Below are 21738 nucleotides of genomic sequence, written 5' to 3'. Positions count from 1 at the left end.
CATTTGGGTTGAGGTTTCTGGTCCTGTGTGTGGAGTAAATGTTGGGGTTCAAAGACACCTGTCAACTGGGCTTAGGAGCTGGGTGAGCGGTAGTCTCCAGTTCTGGCTCCAGCTTTCCAGGTTAGCAAACAAAGCACATAATTGGGGGTGCAGGGTTGAATGGGAGAATCAAGGGCTCCCAGAATGAAGTGTGTTAGCAACTTAATTGCAGTGGCCTTAAGATGCCCCACACTTTAGCCCTCAAATGGAGTGTGTGCACACTGGCCCCAAGTTGGATTCAGGGTTTAGACTCTGATGTCAGCCCAAATGGGAACTTTGTGGAACTGAGAACTTGCCAGCTGGCTGCTTGGATACCATTCTGCCCACCTGTCCCTTCTCCCTCCTCCAGCCAAAAGGCCTTTCTCAATGTACATTGGAGGGTGGGGAGGCGGCAGTGTTTGTAGCAGTTGCTACCTGTCTCCAAGATCAGTACCTTCTAGAATACCACTGTCCAATTGATCTTTCTCCAATGGTGGGTATGTTTCATATTTGCCTTGTCCATTAGGGTAGCCACTGGCCACATGTGAATACTGAACTCTTGAAATAAGGCTAGTGTGACTGAGGAACCAAATTTTTTATTTTACTTGGATAGTCACAGCTTCTGGTTACCATATTGAATGGAGCAAAGAAAAAAAAAAATCAGATGTTAAACCTCATCCCAACAAGTGCCCACTGAGACAGAAAACAGTGGAATCACCCAGTTGAAGGGGAAGTGGGGAGTCCAGTTGTCTGGCTCACCTGTTTTCTATGGCCCCTGCCCCCCACCAAGCAAAGGGTTCTAGATCTCATGGTTCTAGGTGGGGCAAGGCTTTAGGGTGTGTGCCCTGAGTTCACCTACCTCCCATCAGCCCTTTTCCCTTTCAAAAAAAAAAGCACTTCTTGATACTGGCAGTGACGTTTATTTCGGGGGCAGGGAGGTTATATACAGCAGTGACCCGGATGTCCGGGAGCCCCTCACCCCCATCCCAGGGGCTTGGGTGGGGAAAGGAGGCATTGGCAGAAGGCACACAGTGGTGGTGGCCTAGAAGAGGCCAGGAATTACGGGTGGGGGTGTAGTGTATCCTGGGAGACCCAGAAGGGGAAACAGGCTTGGTGGGGGCAGCTGGTCCCTAGAGCTTGTGCTGGTTTTTCCTCTCATGCCTGGGCTACAGGAGGACGCAGGGGCAGCCCCCATCCTTCTTCCTGGGGGCACTGGGCGGGCTGGGTGGGAGCTCTTGTTCCTGGTACTTCCTGTGGGAAGATGCTGGTGAGTTTGGGCTCCAGGGCTTGGGGACAAGGACAACAGGAAGGGGGCTCCTCCGCTCACCGGACAGCCCGCACCAGCTGTTCAAAGGCCTCGTCTACATTGAGCCGCAGTTTGGCTGAGGCCTCGAAGTAGGCCACGTGGTGGGAGGCACTGAAGGCGAAAGCTTCAGATCGGGGGACCTGTGGGGGCACAGGGGGGAAAGTCAGGTCTTTGCACTCAGAGGGGTCCCAGTGTGGGTGGGATGCAGAAAGACTGTGCTTGATCGGGAATTACATATTATGGGGGCTCAAGCGGAGAGGAAAAGTTCCAGGGAGATGGTGAGGGGGACGCCGAGGGGGGTGGGCAGCATCTAAGAAAGGAGTAAGGGAAGGGCACACAGAGGTTTGCTCTCCTGAGCATTAGATAACAGTTCATCGGGCAGAGAAGTCAGGGCACTCCTGGCCTCTGCCAGGAGCCGAGTTCCCAAAGGTTGGAAATCCCCAAAGGCTTAGTATGCGCTCTGTGTGGAAATCACATAGTCTCTATGTATAGGGAGGTGGTGAAAGCAGAGAAAGGAAGGTATGAGACCACGGTGGGCATCAAGCCCCAGGTGGAAGAGCTGAGGTTTTCTCCCAGGGGTGCTGGGGAGCCATAGAGGGCTGGGAGCAGGGGAAAGGGCCGGGGTAGCGGGTACCCAGTGGGAAACACTGGAGGGGAGAAACAGGCGGGTGGCGCAAGGGTCCAGGTGGGAACAAGGGGCGGGAATGGGGCAGTCAGGGCCAATTGACCTGGATATGGGGAAGAGCCCTTTTGTCCATCCAGCCACCTTTCCTGGGAACTCCTATATGCAATGCTGGGGACTCAGAAGGTCTGACTTGGTGGCAACACATCTAGTGAGGTGTGTGACAATAAAGGGAGCAGGACTGCAAGAGCCAGAGGAGGATGCTGATGTGAAGAGAGGCAGGAGGTGCACAGGAAGGAAGGACCTCCCAGGCTGAGATGGGGTCCCAGGGGGTCCCAGACCTGGCGTTGTGTTTCGAGATCTGCCTTGTTCCCGACCAGCACGATGGGGAAGTCGTCGCGGTCCTTGACTCGGAGGATCTGCGTGAAGAGCTTGCTCACCTCATTGAAACTGCAGATGAAGCAGGAGGCGTGAGGTTCAGCCGCTCAGCCGCTGTCCCCTCTTGCTTTGCCACCTCCCGGCTCCTCTCACCTCTGCCGGTCGTTAATGGCAAACACTAGCAGGAAACCGTGCCCAGCGCGCATGTACTGCTCCCGCATGGCGCCGAACTCCTCCTGACCCGCAGTGTCCAGGACTGCAGAGGGGGAGAGGGCTACTGTGGGGACCGAGATCTCCCTAGACACCCCCACCATCCCCCCATCCACTCCCTGCCACCCTCACTGTCCAGTCGGGCGGGGACGCCATCCACGGTGCAGATCTTTGTGTAGGAGTCTTCGATGGTGGGGTCGTAGTCAGACACGAAGTAGGACTGGTGGGGTGAGGAGAGGACACTTTCTGTAATGCCCCAGCAGAAATGGCATAGCCCTGCCCCTGGGGTCCACCTTTCTCTGCCCACCCTCTCTGAACCTGAATCTCTCTCTCTGGCTCTCTGTCCCTCCCCCTCCCCCCAGCCCCGTCCCTAAGGCTTTCCTGGTCCTCTCTGTTATAAAGTACATCTCCCAAATCGTTATTATGTCCTGGATGTGTGGCATTGAACAAATCGCTTCCCCTCTAGGACTTGTTTCCTCATGTGGAAAATGAGGGTAAATATAGCACTACACTTAATCCAGTGTTTGTGAGATTCAGGGGAAAATCCATTTGACATCTACGCATTTAACATATTCCCTGGACATAGTATTCTCTCAGTTATTGGGAGCCAGAATATCTGCCTGTCTACTTCTCTCCCTCCCCCCTTTTCTCTTCCCTTTCCCCCCCCCCTCCTTCTCGCCCCCCCTGCTCCTTGGGCGGCTTTTAGTGTCTCCTCCCAGGGGAAGGTCCCAATTCCAATCCAACTGTGGAGAAACTGCCCCGCCCTAAGGCTGGGCCCCTCCCTTCCTGCGTCCCGCCCGCCTCCCGCCAGGCCTTTGGACAGCTTCAGGTCTGCCCCTAGGGATAAGGGCCTAGGGATGGGGGTGCCTTTCTCTACGCAGACAAGGGCTCCCATGCAGGCTTGGCTGGGGTCTCTTAATGGGTCTGGGACCCAAGGGCCTCTGCAGTAGCGTCTTAGGAGCAGACACCTTTCTAGGGTTTCTCTGAGGTGGGAGGGTGGGTGTTTCCCTTGGGAATGGGGTGGAGATTTCCTGGACAGGGGTGGATTTTCAGTAGAGAAGGGGAGATCTGGTAGTTGGGGGTCTGAGGGCTGCATCCAGTCTTCTGGAGGGGTGCTTGTTGAGGCTTGTGCTGGAGGGAGGGTGTAGGGACCAGGCCCTGGGAGATTTAGGGGTGTGTATTCAGAGCACCTCTGGAGAAGCTCAGGTGTGTCTAGAGTCTTAGAGACCCTGACACGCATTTATGGGGTCAGAGACACTCCCAAGGAGTGGATCTTTCTGGGGGTATCAAGAATCTGGGGGCTTCTTCCATGGAGATTTGGAGGCTAACCAGAGTTTCTGAGAGGGGCTCATAGAATTGGAGTGGAGAACTCAAGATGGAGGAGTGGTTGGTTTTCCTTGGGGGAGGGTGGAGGTCTGGGTCTGGTAGGATGGGGGAGCCACAAGACTTGGGGGTCTTACAGTTCTCTGGAAGAGCCAGCCAGCAGGATCTATTTGAACTCTCTAGGGTCTGAGGGTGCCTCTTTTAGAGAGTGGTCCCAGATTGGCCGCAAGAACAGTCTGGGCATAATTTCTAGATTCAGGGAGGTCTCTGAAGGAGCTAAGCATCCAGACTGGAATCATCTCAAGGGCTTTGGGCACAGGCTTTCTCCTAGTTAGGCTCTGGGTGGCTCAGAAGGGAAGCTGGAGTCTAGGATTTGGGGGAGATGGGGCTCGGGGTGAGGGAAAGTGGCACCTACGGGGGGACACACGAGAGTGCTTAGGGTCAGAATGCGGTGACATGGATTTAGGATGCTCCCAGGAGGTGCTCCCAGGTCAGCAGGGAAGGGGGGTTCTGGGAGGAGGGACGGTGGGTCTCAGGATGAGTATAGGAGGAAGGTCCCTCATGTAGGGGGGTGGAGGTCCTGGGGCGCTCAGGGTCACAATCTGAGGGGAATTTTTAAGATTAGAGGGCCTCATAGGAGGGTCTCAGTGATGGATGGAGGGGAAATCGGGGTCTCAGGGATTCCCCCCAAGGGCTACGTTCTGGATCCCGGGGGCACCCCCCGGGTGAGGGCCCACTACCTGGATGAACTGGATGGTCAGCGCACTCTTGCCCACGCCGCCGCCGCCCACGACCACCAGCTTGTGTGTCTCGCTGGGTGGGGGGTCCCCAGGTCCCGGCCCCCCGCCCCGGGGCCGCCCCCGCCCCGTCCCGGACGCCGCCCCGCTGCTCATGTCGCCACCGCTGCCGCCGCCGCCGCTACCGCCTGGGGGGGAGCCGGGCGGGGCCTAGGGGCGGGCCACGCTAATAAGGCTACTGCATAATCATGAGCTCCGGCAAGAAGGGCACAAGTCTCGGGACACTTAAGGAGGAGGTAAGGCCAGGGAAAAGGAGGAGCTATGCTAATAAAAGCAGGGGAACGACTTTCGCCACTAAGGGGAATTCCGAGAGGGGTGGGGATATGCTAATGAGAGAACTGTGCTCACCCAGAGCTGCTCCACGCGCTCTGGGCAGGCGGGCCGTTTAGGGGCGGGCTATGCTAATAAGAGCTCTCATTCTTTCGGCAGACAGGTCGGGAAGATTGTTCGGGGAGGGGCTATGCAGATGAAGAATCCTGTGAAGCAGCTTCTCAAAGCACTTTCCCGGAGGCCTTGTTCTAGTAGGCGGGGCTCGCCGACTCGCGCGCGGCCGTATATAGGCGCGCTCCGAGGAAGTGAGCAGGTCCTGAGGGGAAGCTCCACCTCCGTCCTGGGATCTGAGCCAAACTGCCGACCCGGGCCTTTGGGCTGGATGTTGGAGTCTCCGCCCGCTAAGGGACCCAGGCTTCCGGTTGCCGCTGTCCCAGCCAAGCGGAAGACAGACTGGGAGGGGAGTTGGGGCCCTGGAGGGGGACAGCCGGGTAACCGGGCTGGGAGGGGCCGTGAGATCACTGCATTCCTAATCCATGAGCCAGCTCGCTCAAGCCGGGACGCCTGGGTCATGAAGGGCCTAGAGCCAGGATTTCTGGATCTTTGAAGAAGGAAGCTCCGTAGGAGAGAACTGGTCTGGAGACCTGGAGTTCCGTATCCCGGAGGGGAGGAGATCTGGGGGTCCTTACTATTAGGACTACCCATGTTTCGTAAAGGAGGGAGCTGGAAGTCAGATTCTTGGGTCCCGGGGTTCGAGGTTCTGGGAACCCAGAATTCTGGGTCTCGAGGGAATTGAGATGGGGAACCCGAACACTTGTGTTCATGTAAAGTACGAGCTTAAGACCAGAAATAGTCTGAGGGAGGAAAAGCCTGAGGGCCCAACTCCTGGATATAAGGAAGGAGGAGGGAAATGGGAGTCCGGACTCCTCTGCCGAGTGAGAGGAATAGGAATTTGGACTTTTCGGACCCAAATGAAGGAGGCTGTGGGGCAAGGCTTCTTGGTTCTAAATTTAGAGGGGACGGGGGGGATCGGGATTCTGGGATCTCCACAATGTGGGCGGGACAGCTCCCAGGCAGGACAGTTGTTTTTTTTTTTCACTACTCACTCCGCGGAACTACAATTCCCTTGCATCTGTCCGGCTGAGTGGTCTTTACGTCACGTCCTGTTCCGCAGCTCTTTCCGCGCGTACGCATGGAATTGTGGGGCCTCATCGCGGGCTACTGCAACCACGCCCACTTCACCTCTCACCTCCTTGCTGAGCCCGCGTGACGGATGCGACGCGCGGACTACGCCTCCCGGCGCACCCCTGCCCATGTGCCCCGTTGACTTCTGGGAAACTGAGTCCGCAGCCTTCCCACCAGCCTTCACGGCACCGTGCTCGGTACTTGAAGTCCCGGCAAGCTCGGCGGCGTTTTAGCTCCGCCCCTCTCCTCCCTCCGCTAGCGAACCCCCCGCCCCAGCCCGCCCCGCCCCGCGCCGGGGCCGGAGCCGCAGCCCGAGCGGCGGGGTAAGATGGCGGCGGTGGTCCGGGCCGCGGGGCTGAGGCCTATGGGGGTGGGCGGGGCGGAGTCGGGTCGCTAGTAGTCCTGGGGTCCTCTCCAACACGCCACAGGGTCTGGAGGACTTAGCGGGGTGGCCTCTGGCCCGGCAGCGGCGGTGGAACCTGGTGCCGAACGGGGGGCCTTCTCAAGGCCCTGGGACGTGTCTCTGGGTGTCGGGGGCCACCTACGGAGCATCCCCTGGAGAACTGGGAACGTCCACAGGGTCTGGACCGAAACTGGCGCCTGCTCTCCATCATATAGCCGGCTTGGGTCATCTCTGTAGGCACTGTTGATCGTCTTTATGGGTTGACTGGAGGCTAGGGTCTGTTCAGAGGGTTCTGGGGCCAACCTGAGATCTTGAGATATATCCCAGGGGTGAAGGAGGTTTGCAAGAGCTGAGGAGTTTCTGCAGAGCCATCTATAGCGCCTGGGGTATGTCTGTTGGGGCTGGGAAGTGTCTACATGGGCTGACGTGAGGATGCCGCTCACCTACATGGGTCTGGGGCCATTTAGCGGGCCTGAAAGAACTTCCTGGTTTAGAAAGTCTTGTAGAGGTGAGATGTGCTCACCAAGGGAGGGAGGCAAATATTGAGATGTGCTGAGAGGTCTCCATCATCTGGGAGGTGTCTAATCTGGGTGACAGGGGGCTGGAGCAGTTAAAAGGACCTGGAATCATCTAGGTGGCTTTGAGTGTGCCTGCAGCAAATTCGAATGCTGTTTGGGGCCATATAATCAGATGGAGAATAAGACAAAGGAGAGTATTGGAAAATTTGCTGAGCTCAAGTGTATTGCACTTTAGAAGGTAATTGAGATGAAAAATATTTTAAAATTTTGTGTTGCCCTGGTGTTATGGCATTAGTCTGGGAAAGTTTATAGAATCATCTAGTACAATGCTTTTCAAGCTCTTTTGACCTTGATCTATAGCAAGAAATACATTTTTCATTGAGGCCCGGTACCCACCGACATGTATTTAAGTTAATACCCACGTCCCATTAATTGATATTTCCACTTACTACTTGTGATGTATTATGAATTATTTTTTGCATCTGATTTACTTTTTATAGCAAGCTATTTGTGAAGCAATATACTGCTGTCAGACTCTGTAGTTTGAGAATCACTGATCTAGAGAGATCTATCAATGTCTGTAGGGCCTTTTCATATGGAAAAGACCTAAGGAGCCTTGGGTGTATCTGCAGAGCCTGGGGCATGTCTGTGTGGGCAAGGGAGCGTCTTCATACCTGCAGAGGGTTTGGGATCTGTGTGTAGTCAGCAGACCTTGATTAAGCTTCTGTTATGTGACAGTCACTGTAGCTTGTGCTTCCTACCCCCACCCCGCCCCCAGGTGCTGGTGAGCAGCTCCAGGGCTGGAACTGTCCTTAGGGCCTTATCAGGGTGGGTGTCAGTGGGAGTTAGGGAAGGAACCTCAGGCTCTTATAGAGCTGGGAGGCTGTATGGAGGAACTTTGGCAAAGCTTGAACATCTGGTCCAAGGGAGACCAGGACAGAGGACTTTTCTTTGCAGGTATACAGCTGGGGAAGTTGGGGAGACGTGGGGGGAAACCTGGGCCCTAAAGGCTAATAACGATTATTATTATTACTCTGTATTGAACACTGGGTTATGCTAACACTGTGGCAGAAGTGTCTCCTTTCAATTCTTGCAGCCTTCCTCTGAGGTAGACACCCCAATTGTGCCACATACAGATAAGCACACTGAGTTGGGGGTTAGGGATTTGAAGCTTTCTAGAAACTTTGAGACCGGCTGTTGTTTCAGAGTAGCAGATTTGATGGTCGCTGGCAATCCCACAGCTGAAATATTCCTGTTGTTTGAAGCCCAATTAAGACAACCCCCAGTCTGAAGGATGACCTTTAAACTTTAGTATAATCTATGACTTTTTGTGACATCGAAAAGCCTTTAGCCATGCTTTCACACAATGGGCAGACAGGACATAGGCAGATGTCCCCAGGGGTTCTGGTGGGCAACACACCTTTCTGAAATTAGTGTTTTCATTTCAAAAGTGGCATGTTGGTTTTGTAAATCACATTATCATGGGTCCACTTTATATTGTATATATAAATAAATTGTTTCTGGTTCCTCACCGTCGAGGAAAATTGATGCTTTAGGAAGTTGTGTCATATTTGAGATACACCCAGCACACTGGCACGTACCTCAGTTTGGGAAAGGTGGGTGCATGAGACTATGGAGCACACTGTTTGAAATCACAACTCAACAGAAAAAAATCTTGGCATTGTATTGGCTCCCATGAAAGTGGGCCAATGAGGTCTTAAGTTTGGTTGTGGGGGAAGCGGTGGGAACTGGGGGGGTGGGGTGTTGAAATAGGCTGGGAAGGCCCCCTTCAACAGAGGAGGCAGCTGAAATCCAGATCAGGGGAGAGAATCGCTCTAGTCACTCTGGTATCTGCATTGGACCCCGTACACTCCCAAGGACCGGGATGAGGTGGCGGAGAGGAGGGATACTGAAGAAGATGCTGATTGAGGCAATGGTGGAGGCCTTTGAGGTCTTTGTGTTTGTCCTCTGCTTCTGTCCCCTTCCACACCCCACACCCTACCCCACAGCCCTGTTTGTCTGAACTCCAAACTCACCCCCTCAACTTCCAGGTGATCATGGAGGAAGAAGATGAGTCTCGAGGGAAAACAGAAGAGTCGGGTGAAGATCGGGGCGATGGTCCGCCGGACAGAGACCCTACGCTTTCTCCTACTGCCTTTATCCTGGTGAGGCTGCTAGACATCTGGGGCCAAGGGAGGAGGGGCTGGGAGTCAGGATTCCAGGGCCCGACTCCTGGGCCTTAGGGGGAGGTGGGGCTGGGGGCCTGTACTCTTGGCTCCTCTGAAGGGTTTGAGTTTGGCTGTAGGGTGTCTAGAATGCCTGTCTCCCAGGAGTAGAGCTTGTGACCATTTGCACGAGTCCCCTGACTGCCACCCTTTCTTTCCACCCCCTTCACCCCCATCTTTTCTCTAGCGGGCCATTCAGCAGGCTGTGGGAAGTTCCCTGCAGGGGGATCTGCCGAATGATAAAGGTACGATGGGTTCTGGTTCCTCTCAGCTCCCTGACCCATCTCTGCATTCTTTATCCCAATTTCATTCATATGCATTTTTCTGAGGCCTCCTGGGTGCCACTCTTGTGCTGGCATGGGAGCCAGAAATGGGTCAAACCCCCCGTGGCTGCCTTGGAGGGGCTTACAGTTTGGTGGAGAGAGGCACGATCACGGCACAGAGGTAGCCTGTGGTACCGTGAGACGGCAGAAGGCCCAGCTAGGTTAGGGGACAGAGTCCAGGAAGGCTTCCTAGAGGGGGCAACAGGTAAACTGGGTCTCTAAAGACGTGTGAGAGTTGTCTGGTAAAAAAGAAGGCCTGATAGGTGGAGACGAGCACAGGGGTGCACTACAGGACTGAACTGAGGTTCTTAGGGGCTGGTGGGCAGCAGGTGTGAGGGGACACAGGAGAGGTTTGTTGGGACCGGCTCACAGCCTGGCTCGAATGTTGAGCTGACTTGTCAGGACTTCATCCTGAGGACAGCTAGGAGGACAGAGGGGTGAGGGAGTTGGAGCCTCAGAAGGGCATCGAGGAAGTCTGTCTGGAACCCTACTTAGGAGGCAGTGGATAGAGGCTGACAGAGCAGGCAGGGGCGTGGTTCCCTTATCAAGAGCTAGGGCAGGCTCCTTTTTTCTCTGCCCCACAGGGTTTCTCTACCTAGGTCCCTGTCCTCAGTCCCCATGCAAATCTCTCTCTAGATGGCTCTCGGTGTCATGGCCTTCGATGGAGGCGCTGCCGGAGCCCACGGTCAGAGTCCCGTTCCCAGGAATCAGGAGGAACTGACACAGCTACTGTGAGTAAGGAGGGAGCCAGGGGAGGAAGGGCATTGAGGCGTGGATCCCGGAGATGGGGAAATGGGGTTGGGCACTTATAGACTCCTGAATCTGGGGTGCTGATCAGGAGCAGTGTTGGAGGGCTTGGGGGCCAGGCTCTGGGTCCTGGAGGCAGTCAGGCCGAGGGAATTGGTTGGATCCCTGCATTTTCTTAGGAGGTTAGGGGTTGGGGAAATGGGATTTGTGGGTCCTCACATGATCAGGGACAGGGTGGAGCTCCTCCTCCCTATTCCAGGTGCTGGACATAGCTGCGGACAGCTTTCTGGCAGGGTTGGTGAACGTCCTGGATCCTCCAGACACCTGGGTTCCCAGCCACCTGGACCTGCGGCCTGGCGAGTGAGTAGCTGGGTAGCTGGACCGGGAGAGCCCCTGGTTTGGGAGCTGGGCGCACCCCTGAGGCTCACTCACCCCTTCTGTCTTGCAGAAGCGAGGACATGCTGGAGCTGGTGGCTGAGGTCCGGATCGGGGACAGGGATCCGATCCCTCTGCCTGTGCCCAGCCTGCTGCCCCGTCTCAGGGCCTGGAGGACGGGCAAAACAGGTATGTGGGACAAGGGCAGAGCTGGGCAGGCGGCAGCCTTGGCTTTGTGTGCGAGTCAGCTATTGTTAGAAGTAATAGTAATAATCGTGCCATTTAGACAAACTCATTTATTTTCATGTTTTTTTTCCCCTATTACACTGCAGTAAAGGCCATACGTATATATAGATTACGAAAAGTAAAAACGTGATGGCTACCACGTGGGAGCAATTAGCACACAAGAGGGACTCAGTGTCCAGGGCTCTGCCTATCAGGGTCGCTGCGTGGGGACTTGTGTCTCCAGACGGGAGCACTTAGCATCTTCGTCTTCCAGAGGAGAAAAGTCTGAGGAGGGAAATGGCTTGCTTGAGGTGACACAGCCCGTTGCTTAGTGGTGGTCCTGGGCCCTGAGCGCCAAGCTGGGTCCCTCTGAGAGTAAAGCCAGAGTTGTTCACTTCTGTGATGTGCAGCTGCCCAAGCGAAAGTTGGCCCCCAACCCCACACAGTGGCGAGCCCATGTGCAGAGCAGAGCTTCTCAAACTTAAGCGGGCACCAGAAGCAGCAGGAGGACCTTTTAATACACGGGTCTCCAGGCCCACCCTCAGGGTTTCAGATTCAGCAGGTCTGGGGTGGGGCCTGGGAATTTGCATTTCTAACCAATTCCTTGGTGATGCTGCTTCTGCTGGGCCCCGGGACCTCAATGAAAACCCTGGGTTCAAACTTCCTTTTGCGTGTACATACGTGTTTGGGGAGGGGTGGCGAGGAGAGGAAGGCGCAGGTCTAGCAGTAGGTCCGCTACGAGCCACTGTCCCACTGCAGACCGTGGCTGGCACACCCTCAGCCATTTCATGGTTTCCTCATCCTTTGTTTATAGTTACAGGTTGACTCGTCCATTAGGCTCAGGGGACATGGTGCCTAGGGCCCATAAAAGTATTTTCATTTCTAGTAAAATCAGGAGCCATAGACGCTAAGGAAACAAATGGGCAGGACAGCATTCCAAGAAAACTTTATTAGAAAAGCGGATGGTGAGCCGGACTTGGATCTTGGGCCTTAAGTGATATAGATGTATCTAGAACACAGTGGTTGTCTTCAGGGGTTATATTTTATGTCCTTATTCCAAGTCTTTTATTGATCTTCATTTGGAAAATGTTAAGAACTTAGAGAAAAGAAAAGAAAATTAACTCATAATCCTACCCCATATGAAAGTTATATAAAGAAGCGGGTGGCTTGCCTTTCCAGACTTCTCTAGTCTGTAGACTGTTTCAGGTGGTGGTGATAACGTCCAGGGTTGCAGGCGCTCACACTCACCAAGTTCTCGCGGTGCCAGGTGCAGTCTGGTTCTTCCTGTGCAGCCGCTCATCTGGTCCTCTGATCCCTGTGTGGTCTGAATGCTCCCATCATCATCATCCCCTGCTTTATTTTCCTCCAGAGCCCTCAGCAGCTGGCGGACGCTACGCTTGGCACGTTGATATTTCTCTCCCCACTCGAATGTGAGCTCCTTGAAGGCAGGGATTTTTGTCTGTTTGCTCATTCTATTCCTAGTACCCCAAACAGCACCTGGCACAGATAGATGATTGATAAAAATGTATTGAATGAATGCACGAACCCCATTTTATAGGTGAGGAAACTGAGGCAGATAGAGATTGAGTGACTTGCCCACAGTTGGGTCAGGAGGGAGGGTTGGCAGCTGGGATCTGGATTGGGAAGTGGCTTTAGAGCTGGCACTATCCACATGACCATGCTGGCATCCTTGCCTTGGCAGGTCCTTGCAGTTATGTGTGGTTGACAGAGGGGCCTCTGGACTCCATCGTGTGTGTCCGAGTCCTAGCCTGGCCACCCCCCAGAGGTTCAGCCTCATGTGGGACTTGGTGGCACTGAGTACTTAGAAAGCAGGGTCTCAGGAGTGCGGGTGAGGTGACCTAGGAAAATATGATGCTTGGCCCATAGAAGGAGTGAGCACGGGTCATCCCTGTCACTAGTCAGTGTTGTCTCCGGGTCCTGAGCAGATGTAGTCCTGTGGGTGGGGCTCGTTGCACAGGGAAGAGTGGGGGATGGGGACTCCGGCTGTCAGTGCGCCCCAGCTCTGCCCATTCCTGGCTCTGGAGAGGGAACTTCACTTTCTCAGCTTCCCATTATTCTCGCTATAAAATGAGATAAATTCCCGCAAGAGGCAGTGGGCGCAGCAGGTGCGAGCTTGGCCATACAGGCGGTCAGAGGTGTGAACCCTGGCTCTCCTGCCCTGGCCTGCATCCTCCGTGGTAACATTCCTGCCGTTGGCAGTCAGGGCAGTCGTGGGCTGCGGGGCAGTATCTGTCTCAGGATATAGGAGTGCAGGCTCATGGGCCACACTGACCGAGTTTGCACCCCAACTCCTCCCTGCTGTCTCTGTGCCCTTGGGGAAGATACCACAGCTCTCTGTGCCTCAGTTTCCTCCTGGGACCCCCGGGTCACAGAACCTATGGTGTGGAGTTGTTCCGAACATCCTACAAGTTGACATATGTAAAGCACTGGGGGCAGTGCCTGCTGGTACAGCGAGTGCTGAGTGGGGTGCGGGGGCGTGGATGGGTGCTGGTCTGCCTGTGGCCCCCTCTGCTGGGGCACAGGGAGGAGGGATGTGCACCTGACTACGGCTCTCTGTCTCTCCTGTTCCTTTGCAGTTTCTCCCCAGTCTCATTCTTCTCGACCCTCCTGTGCCCGCCACCTCCTAACCTTGGGCACTGGAGACGGGGGCCCCGCCCCACCCCCTGCCCCCTCTTCTGCCTCCTCTTCACCTTCCCCTTCCCCCTCATCATCCTCCCCTTCCCCTCCACCCCCCCCACCACCCCCTGCCCCCCCAGCCCCACCTGCCCCCCGATTCGACATCTATGACCCCTTCCACCCCACCGACGAGGCCTATTCCCCACCACCCGCTCCGGAGCAAAAGTACGACCCCTTTGAGCCCACTGGCTCCAACCCCAGCTCATCTGCGGGGACGCCCTCACCAGAGGAGGAAGAGGAGGAGGAGGAGGAGGAGGAAGAAGAGGAGGAGGAAGAGGAGGAAGAGGAGGAGGAAGGCCTGTCCCAGAGCATCAACCGCATCTCTGAGACCCTGGCAGGCATCTACGATGACAACAGCCTGAGTCAGGACTTCCCAGGTGACGAGAGTCCCCACCCGGACCCCCAGCCCCCACAGTCAACTGCAGCCCCTGGAACACCACCGCAGGCGGACTCTACGCGGGCTGACGGAGCCACTCGCAGGCGTGTCTTTGTGGTGGGGACTGAGGCGGAGACCTGTCGGGAAGGCAAGGTCTCTGTGGAGGTGGTGACAGCTAGTGGAGCTGCCCTTCCGCCTCCCCTGCTTCCACCTGGGGACTCAGAGATTGAGGAGGGTGAGATTGTCCAGCCGGAGGAGGAGCCCAGGATGGCACTCTCACTCTTCCGGGCCAGCAACCGTGCTGCCCGTCCTCCTCCTGCAGCCCCAGCCACCCCTGTGGCCCAGCCCCCGCCCCCACCGCCGGCTCCCCGGGCCCCTGAGGGGGACGACTTCTTGTCTCTGCACGCTGAGTCTGATGGCGAGGGCGCCCTGCAGGTGGACCTGGGGGAGCCAGCCCCTGCGCCCCCTGCCACGGACGCACGCTGGGGAGGCCTGGACCTCCGTCGCAAGATCCTGACCCAGCGACGGGAGCGCTACCGCCAGCGCTCACCCTCCCCCGCTGCCGCTGCCCCCACTGGCCCACCCACCCGCAAGAAGTCACGGCGGGAGCGCAAGCGCAGCGGCGGAGAGGCCAAGGAGGCTGCCTCATCCTCGGCTGGTGTGCCGCCTGCCCCGCTGACTCCGGCCTCTCCCTGGGACTCCAAGAAGCACCGCTCCCGGGACCACAAGCCCGGCTCCCATGCCTCATCGTCCGCCCGCCGTCGCTCGAGATCTCGCTCTGCCCGCCGCCGCTCTCGCAGCCCTGACCGCCGCCGTGGGGGCAGCCGCAGATCACGGTCCAGGGAGAAGCGACGGCGGCGGCGGCGGCGCTCGGCCTCCCCGCCCCCAGCCACTTCCTCCTCATCTTCCTCAAGGCGTGAGCGGCACCGTGGCAAGCACCGGGAAGGTGGCAGCAGCAAGAAGAAGAAGAAGCGCTCCCGGTCCAGGGGTGAGAAGCGGTCAGGGGACAGTGACAAGGCCCCTGCTCCAGCCCAGCCACCGTCTGGCTCGACTTCATTGGGCGGGGAGCGTGACAGCCGCCGCCGGGGGGCCGTGCCACCCTCCATCCAGGACCTCACGGACCACGATCTCTTTGCCATCAAGCGGACCATCACTGTGGGCCGGCCAGACAAAACCGACCCCAGAGGCCCTTCACCAGCCCCGGCCTCCTCGCCCAAGCGCGAGGTAATGTATGACTCAGAGGGACTGAGCACCGAGGAGCGAGGTGGCAAGAGCAGTGAGAAGGACCGGCGCCGCGCTGGGGCTGCGTCCTCCTCCTCTTCCAGGGAGAAGGGATCCCGTCGGAAGGCGCTGGATGTGGGGGACCGGGACAGGGACAGAGATAGGGACAGGGACAGGTCATCCAAGAAGGCCCGGCCCCCCAAGGAGTCGGCGCCCTCCTCAGGGCCCCCGCCCAAGCCCCCAGTCAGCAGCGGCTCAGGCTCCTCATCCTCATCTTCGTCCTCTTCCTCCCGGAAAGTGAAGCTGCAGTCCAAGGTGGCGGTGCTGATCCGGGAGGGCGTAAGCAGCACCACTCCGGCCAAGGAAGCGGCGTCGGCCGGCCTGGGCTCAATTGGAGTCAAGTTCAGTCGTGACCGTGAGAGCCGCTCCCCTTTCCTCAAGCCTGACGAGCGGGCCCCTGCTGAGGTGGCCAAAGCAGCTCCGGGCAGCACCAAGCCCAAAAAGACCAAGGTCAAGGCCAAGGCTGGGGCCAAGAAAGCCAAGGGGACCAAGGGAAAGACCAAGCCATCCAAGACCAGGAAAAAAGTCCGCAGTGGGGGCAGCGGTGGCGGCACTGGTGGCCCTGTGACACTGAAGAAGTCCAAGGCTGACAGCTGCAGCCAGGCGGCAGGAGCCAAGGGGGCTGAGGAGACATCCTGGTCTGGGGAGGAGCGGGCAGCCAAGGCCCCCAGCACCCCACCGCCCAAGGCAGCCCCTCCACCCCCTGCACTCACACCGGACTCACAGACTGTGGATAGCAGCTGTAAGACACCTGAGGTCTCCTTTCTGCCCGAAGAGGCCACTGAGGAGACTGGGGTCCGAGGTGGGGCAGAGGAGGAGGAGGAGGAAGAAGAGGAGGAGGAGGAGGAGGAGGAGGAAGAGGAACAGCAGCCTGCTACCACCACAGCCACAAGCACGGCCGCAGCTGCCCCAAGCACTGCCCCTAGCGCAGGGTCCACAGCCGGTGACTCGGGGGCAGAGGACGGGCCAGCTACCCGTGTCTCCCAGCTGCCCACACTGCCCCCACCCATGCCCTGGAACCTGCCTGCTGGTGTGGACTGCACCACCAGTGGTGTCCTGGCCTGTAAGTGTCCCTGGGGGTGCTGGGCAGGCCAGGCTGGACAAGATCAGGGAAGATGAGGTCATAGGGGGACAGACTTGGAGACCGTGGGGATGCCTTGGAAAGGGTGGGTACGTAGTGACCTAGACCGGGCAGGCCACAGGTTGGTGAGGGCCGATCAGGGTCTGTGCAGGAGGCCTGTAGGTCTCAGGATGTGATGGCAGAGCACAGGGCAGACAGGAGCAGGGCGGCGGCCAGCTCAGCATAGGCTGCAGGAATGGGATGTGTCCTGGGGATCCTCCCAGGGGTGAACTGGGATAGACTTCCTGGAGGGACCAGAAAGAGTGGGGGAAGCAGGGAGCAGTGTCCCTGGGGGGAATGGCAGGAATCTCGGCCAGACCACGGCGGGGAGAGAGACTAGGACTGGCTACAAGGCGCTCAGGAGACAGAATCTCACTTCTGCCACACCTTGTCACTGAGTGACTCTGGCCATATCCCTCCCCCAACAAGCATACACGTCTAGTCCCAAGAACATGCGGGTGTGGGGTGGGTCTTCCAGTGGCCGAGTCCCCCTTTTCTTAGTTCTTAGCCTTAGGCCTTAAGGCTTGTTCAGAGCCCAGGGTGGGAGATGGCAGCAGGTGGCGAGGTAAGGTTCACCATCTCCTCTCATGTCAACCCCCTATCTCCCTGTTACCAACTCTCTGCCTCCTGTAGTGACTGCACTTCTCTTCAAGATGGAAGAAGCCAATCTGGCGAGCCGAGCAAAGGCCCAGGAGCTGATACAGGCCACCAACCAGGTGGGGTCCCCTGGGGAAGAGTCCCTGCAGCCCCTTCTCTTGTTTCCCGCTTCGGGTAGGAGGAACTACAACTCCCAGCAGGCCTTGGGGCAAGGTATTGGCCAGAAGAGGAGCTTGTTGCCCCTAGGACTATTGGGAAATCAGGGTGGGACTAATAGGGGTACATGTTCCCTCTTCCCCTCCACCTCTGTTCATCTTCCAACCTCTTCCACAGATCCTCAGCCACAGAAAGCCACCCTCCAGTCTAGGGGTGACACCAGCTCCTGTGCCCACCTCTCTGGGTCTGCCCCCTGGCCCCTCCAGCTACCTGCTCCCTGGCAGCCTTCCCCTGGGCGGCTGCGGCTCTACCCCTCCCACCCCCACTGGGCTGGCTGCAGCGTCTGACAAGAGAGAGGGCAGCAGCAGCTCTGAGGGACGTGGGGACACAGACAAGGTGAGCTGGGCTTGGGAGGGGTGGTTGATGGTTACAGTTTTGCAGAGAACAGGATGCAGGGGCCCAAAGAGAATGGCAGAGACTGATACCAGCAGATGGGGTCTTAGATTTTTTTTAAAAAGCTGAAGTTGTTAAATTGTAAGGAACTAGTGGATGAACAGGAAATGGGTGCTGGGCGGACTTTTTAAAACTTACACGTGTATATACATATATAGATAGGGAGTTACAGATAATGATAGAAAATGCCCACATCACACATCCACTACAGTCTTCCCTTGGTTACCCATCTTCCTCCTTCCCTCCCTTCCTCCCTATGTTTTTGTGTAAGGCAGAGGGTGGCTTACAAACAAACATCAAGTATTTCCTAGAAGGAGGGACAAAGAATGAGTGCTGGGCAAATACAAACAGGTTTTTATTCCATTACATCTGGCTGCTCCTGGGCTGTTTTCCTTTTGGTCAGGTCCAGACACTTTTTGTTATGGTCCAACATCCTATTGCCAGCTGATGGCGTTGCCCACCCCTTGCACACTGTACGGTACCAGGAAGAACGCAGAATAAACCTCATAGAAAGCCCCTTATGAGAAATGGTGACAGAGGTACAGCTTGGATGGTCATTGGTTCATGGCACATGCTGTGGGCTGCAGGACAAGGACAGTATAGACCACATGAGCAGCAGCGGGTGCTTCCTCAGCCAGTGAGGCTGCCCTGGTCCCTTCTCTGCCTGTTGTCCTCCCTTGCTGCATCTGAGATGGCTGCGGGGGACATCCACTTCCTGAGGGAGGCCTGAGGACTCCAGGGTGGCCGGTGGCTATCCTAGCCGTGGCGCTGCCCAGCAGCCCAGAGCTCAGCTGCCAGTTCACATTCTCGTCATCTCGTCAGTGTCTGGAGTGTCCGGCCCTTGCCAGGCCTCAGTTCACTGTTCCCATGTTCCCTTGGCCCTCGGGAGGGTGACCTCCCCAGGATTGGTTCTTAGGGTGACTGTCCCTTGTGCCTGGGGGGCTCCATGACAGAGGGCCTGGCTCTGGTCTGAATGTGCCCTCCTACTAGATGTCCTGCTCATCTAGCCATCCGGGAGCTCAGCGGCTTTTGCGAAGGTTTCACTTGAGGTTGAAGCGGGTGCAGATCTTCCAGCCCAGTGGGCTTGAGGATCTCTCAGCTGCTCCCTGTCCTGTCCCCATGGCCGTCACTTTCTGAATAGCTGCTGTTCCCCTCGATTGGCTCTTTGCTACGGCCTCCATGTTTGTTGCCTCCGCCCTCCCCACCAGTACTGTCCTCATTTTACAAGTGAGTCACAAAGGGGTTTGGTCCCTCGTCCAGGCTGCATAGAGGTAGAACCAGGCAGGATTCCAGCACAAACGAGCCAGCTCCGCAACCTGAACTCTGAACCGCCAGCCGCCCCAGGGCTCACCTCCCTCCCCCTCCACTGTGCTCCTAACCAGTCCCGGCTCCAGTCCCCCTCAACCCCTCTGTCCACTCAGGAGCCAGGACAGTGTTGTAAATGCCCCTCTGAAAAGCTTTGCCATGTGTTCTGCTGTAATGAGAATAAGCCCTGGAGAATCTGATTAAAACAGTTCTGGGGGCCGGCCTGGTGGCTCAGGCGGTTGGAGCTCCATGCTCCTGACTCCGAAGGCTGCCGGTTCGATTCCCACATGGGCCAGTGGGCTCTCAACCACAAGGTTGCCGGTTCAACTCCTCGAGTCCTGCAGGGGATGGTGGGCTCCGCCCCCTGCAACTAAGATTGAACACGGCACCTTGAGCTGAGCTGCCGCTGAGCTCCCGGCTGGCTCAGTTGGTTGGGGTGCGTCCTCTCAACCACAAGGTTGCCGGGAGTCTGGTTCGACTCCCACAGGGGATGGTGGGCTGTGCCCCCTACAACTAGAAGGCGGCGGCTGCACCTGGAGCTGAGCTGCACCCTCCACAGCTAGGACTGAGGGGGCGGCGGCTTGAGGCTGGACGGCACCCTCCACAGCTGGGATTGAGGGGAAAACGGCTTGACTTGGAAAGGGGGCCTGGAGGTGCATGCTGTTCCCCAGTAAAGTCCTGTTCCCCTTCCCCAATAAAACCTTTAAAACAAAACAACAAAAAAAAAAACAGTCCTAACTGCTTGGCTAATATCTCTCCCCACCAGATTGAACTTTGTAAGGGCAGGGGACACGTGTCATGGTCATGGCCACCTGGGATGGCCAGAGTCTAGCCTAGAGGACATGCTCAGTGACATTCAGAGGCCCAGGCCTGGCCTGTGGTCTGGAGTGATCTCAGCAAGAGGAGCACAGGGCAGACCCTAAGCCCGACTTGAACCTCCAGGAGTAAGGTGGTCAAGGAGGCTGGGCCAGCCGGCAGGCAGGTGAATGGAGGCGGGGGGGTTCTGTAGGAACTCATCTGGCCTTTGTTATCCCTTTGTCCCATCCCCGCCAGTATCTGAAGAAGCTGCACACGCAGGAAAGGGCGGTGGAGGAGGTGAAACTGGCCATCAAGCCGTACTATCAGAAAAAGGACATCACCAAGGAGGAGTACAAGGACATCCTGAGGAAGGCTGTCCACAAGGTGGGCCCAGACAGGGACAGAGACAGGTGGGCGGAGGATGTAAGGGAGATGGGCGTGTGCAGACATGTGGACGCAGGTGGGGAGGGTCAGTCTGGGGCCTGTTTGGTGGCATTGGGATAATAGGGATGTTGGCCCGGACACTGGGGGAGCGACTCCCACCCCAGTCCCAAGCTGTGCTCAGCAGTCTAGGGGGACATGTCCTGGGGGGCGGGCAGTGAACGCAGCTGCCCCTGTTCCCCAGATCTGCCACAGCAAAAGTGGGGAGATCAACCCGGTGAAGGTGAGCAACCTGGTGCGCGCCTATGTCCAACGCTACCGCTACTTCCGCAAGCACGGCCGCAAGCCAGGAGACCCCCCAGGGCCTCCACGGCCTCCCAAGGAGCCAGGGCCCCCGGATAAGGGCGGTCCAGGATTGCCCCTGCCCCCTCTCTGAGACCCCCAGCCCCCCTTCCCTCCTCTGCCTCTTTGAAATTCTGGACGTATTTATGGCTCCGCCACCCTACTTCCCTCCCCTGTCAGTGGGATGATTGGGGGAGGGTTGCTGTGGGGAAGAGGAGAGCCCCCTGCCCATTCCTGTGCCCATTTCCCATGTCCACAAGCCTTTCCCTGTCACCCTCCTCCCCATTCATGCCCTTCCCCCAGTTTCATTAAAGATTTCATGAAATGTTCCTCCCTAAGCCCCATGATTTTAGCCCTCTTTTTCAGAGACCAATTTGGGAAAGGGTGGGGGAGGGACACATAGGAGGCTTAGTCCAAGTCTGAGGGTGGTTGGCTAGGAGACCAGACTGTATAGCTTGGGGCAATTGCATTCCCCTCTCTGGGCCTCAGTTTCCTTATCTGTAAAGTGGGTGTCATGAGAATTAAGTAAGACCCAGGCAGATGAAGCACTTAGAACTCTATCTGGTATGTAGTAATCTGTTGCTGTTGACAGAAAGTGGTGGTGATGGGACGTGGGGGTCCCAGGCACACCTGGTCAATGTCTTCCAAGCCCAGGGCACCTGGGTGCTACTTGTCTGCCTTAGAGGTACCCCAGAAACAGGATCTTTGTTCCCCATTGAGTTAGATTGTGTTTTTACCGGTCCTATGAGGCTGGGATGACTGAATCTGCTCTCCTGAGATGGAAAGGGAAATGAAGACACAGTAAGGACCAAATGGTGAGTCAGGGTGGTGCTGGCCTCGGTCCATCCCATTACCCAGGCCTGGTAGTGCCAGGTCGTTGGGGTGTGCAGGCTCCCGTGGTGGGACATAGAGCTCCTTCACAACTGCCCGTCCCAGCCCCATGTAGAGGGGAGCCCACGGCCTGGAAGGGACTCGACTGAAGTTACTCAGCAAGAGTTGGGAGGGGACCCAAGGCCTCCGAGAGACAGGACAGTCCAGGCAAGGAGCTCTCTGCTTATTGGACCTTGGCCATAGGCAAGACGGGGATTCTCAGAGACCAGCAGCTCTGAAATCACCTGGATTCTACCCAGCTTGTGTTTCCTACTTTGTGACTTTTGCTCCTCTCCAAGCCTCAGTGTCTTCATCTGTAAAATGGAGGTGACTGTCACCTCCTCACCAGGTCCCTGGGAAGAGGTAAGGAGGTAATGAATGTCAGCTGCCCCGTACACAGTGTCTGGCCTTTATACAGTCAGCACCTGGGTTGTGGG

At 57.0% G+C, this 21738-nt stretch overlaps 2 protein-coding genes across 9 annotated transcripts; one reads left to right on the top strand and one right to left on the bottom strand.

Moving 5' to 3' along the window:
- Positions 1-922: 922 nt before the first annotated feature.
- On the bottom strand, positions 923-4865 carry RRAS (RAS related). Its single transcript, XM_074316089.2, has 6 exons — positions 4598-4865; positions 2667-2754; positions 2478-2580; positions 2288-2396; positions 1346-1464; positions 923-1269 (listed from the first exon to the last, which is right to left on the bottom strand). Exons 1-6 carry the CDS (start codon positions 4748-4750, stop codon positions 1185-1187), a joined length of 657 nt encoding a protein of 218 aa, XP_074172190.1. The 5' UTR covers positions 4751-4865; the 3' UTR covers positions 923-1184.
- A 564-nt stretch (positions 4866-5429) lies between these two features.
- SCAF1 (SR-related CTD associated factor 1) lies at positions 5430-20761 on the top strand. 8 transcript variants are annotated; one of them, XM_074316085.2, is made up of 12 exons: positions 5430-5558; positions 6099-6306; positions 9082-9195; positions 9443-9500; positions 10215-10309; positions 10585-10685; positions 10774-10889; positions 13523-16342; positions 17033-17115; positions 17330-17548; positions 19964-20092; positions 20334-20761. In XM_074316085.2, exons 2-12 carry the CDS (start codon positions 6238-6240, stop codon positions 20523-20525), a joined length of 3996 nt encoding a protein of 1331 aa, XP_074172186.2. In that variant the 5' UTR covers positions 5430-5558; positions 6099-6237; the 3' UTR covers positions 20526-20761. The 8 variants fall into 8 exon arrangements, with proteins under 8 accessions (XP_074172186.2, XP_019597082.3, XP_019597085.3 ...); XM_019741523.3 differs by having other exon boundaries at positions 5453-6306; XM_019741526.3 differs by lacking the exon at positions 5430-5558 and having other exon boundaries at positions 6295-6432.
- The last annotated feature ends 977 nt before the right edge of the window (positions 20762-21738 follow it).

The sequence above is a fragment of the Rhinolophus sinicus genome, chromosome 8 (genome assembly GCF_057876585.1).
Source record: "Rhinolophus sinicus isolate RSI-liver-muscle chromosome 8, RSI-T2T, whole genome shotgun sequence".
Classification (NCBI taxonomy): domain Eukaryota; kingdom Metazoa; phylum Chordata; class Mammalia; order Chiroptera; family Rhinolophidae; genus Rhinolophus; species Rhinolophus sinicus.
This window is presented reverse-complemented; position numbering and strand designations above follow the sequence as displayed.

Coding starts and splice junctions, on each gene's coding strand:
- RRAS (XM_074316089.2), bottom strand. CDS start 4,750: ATGAGCAGCGGGGCGGCGTCCGGGACGGGGCGGGGGCGGCCCCGGGGC. Junction 2,581..2,666: donor CGTCCCCGCCCGACTGGACA/GTGAGGGTGGCA, acceptor CCCCCTCTGCAG/TCCTGGACACTGCGGGTCAG. Junction 2,397..2,477: donor GCCATTAACGACCGGCAGAG/GTGAGAGGAGCC, acceptor CTTCATCTGCAG/TTTCAATGAGGTGAGCAAGC.
- SCAF1 (XM_019741523.3), top strand. CDS start 5,722: ATGGGGAACCCGAACACTTGTGTTCATGTAAAGTACGAGCTTAAGACC. Junction 6,307..9,081: donor CCTTCACGGCACCGTGCTCG/GTACTTGAAGTC, acceptor CTCAACTTCCAG/GTGATCATGGAGGAAGAAGA. Junction 9,196..9,442: donor CTCCTACTGCCTTTATCCTG/GTGAGGCTGCTA, acceptor TCTTTTCTCTAG/CGGGCCATTCAGCAGGCTGT.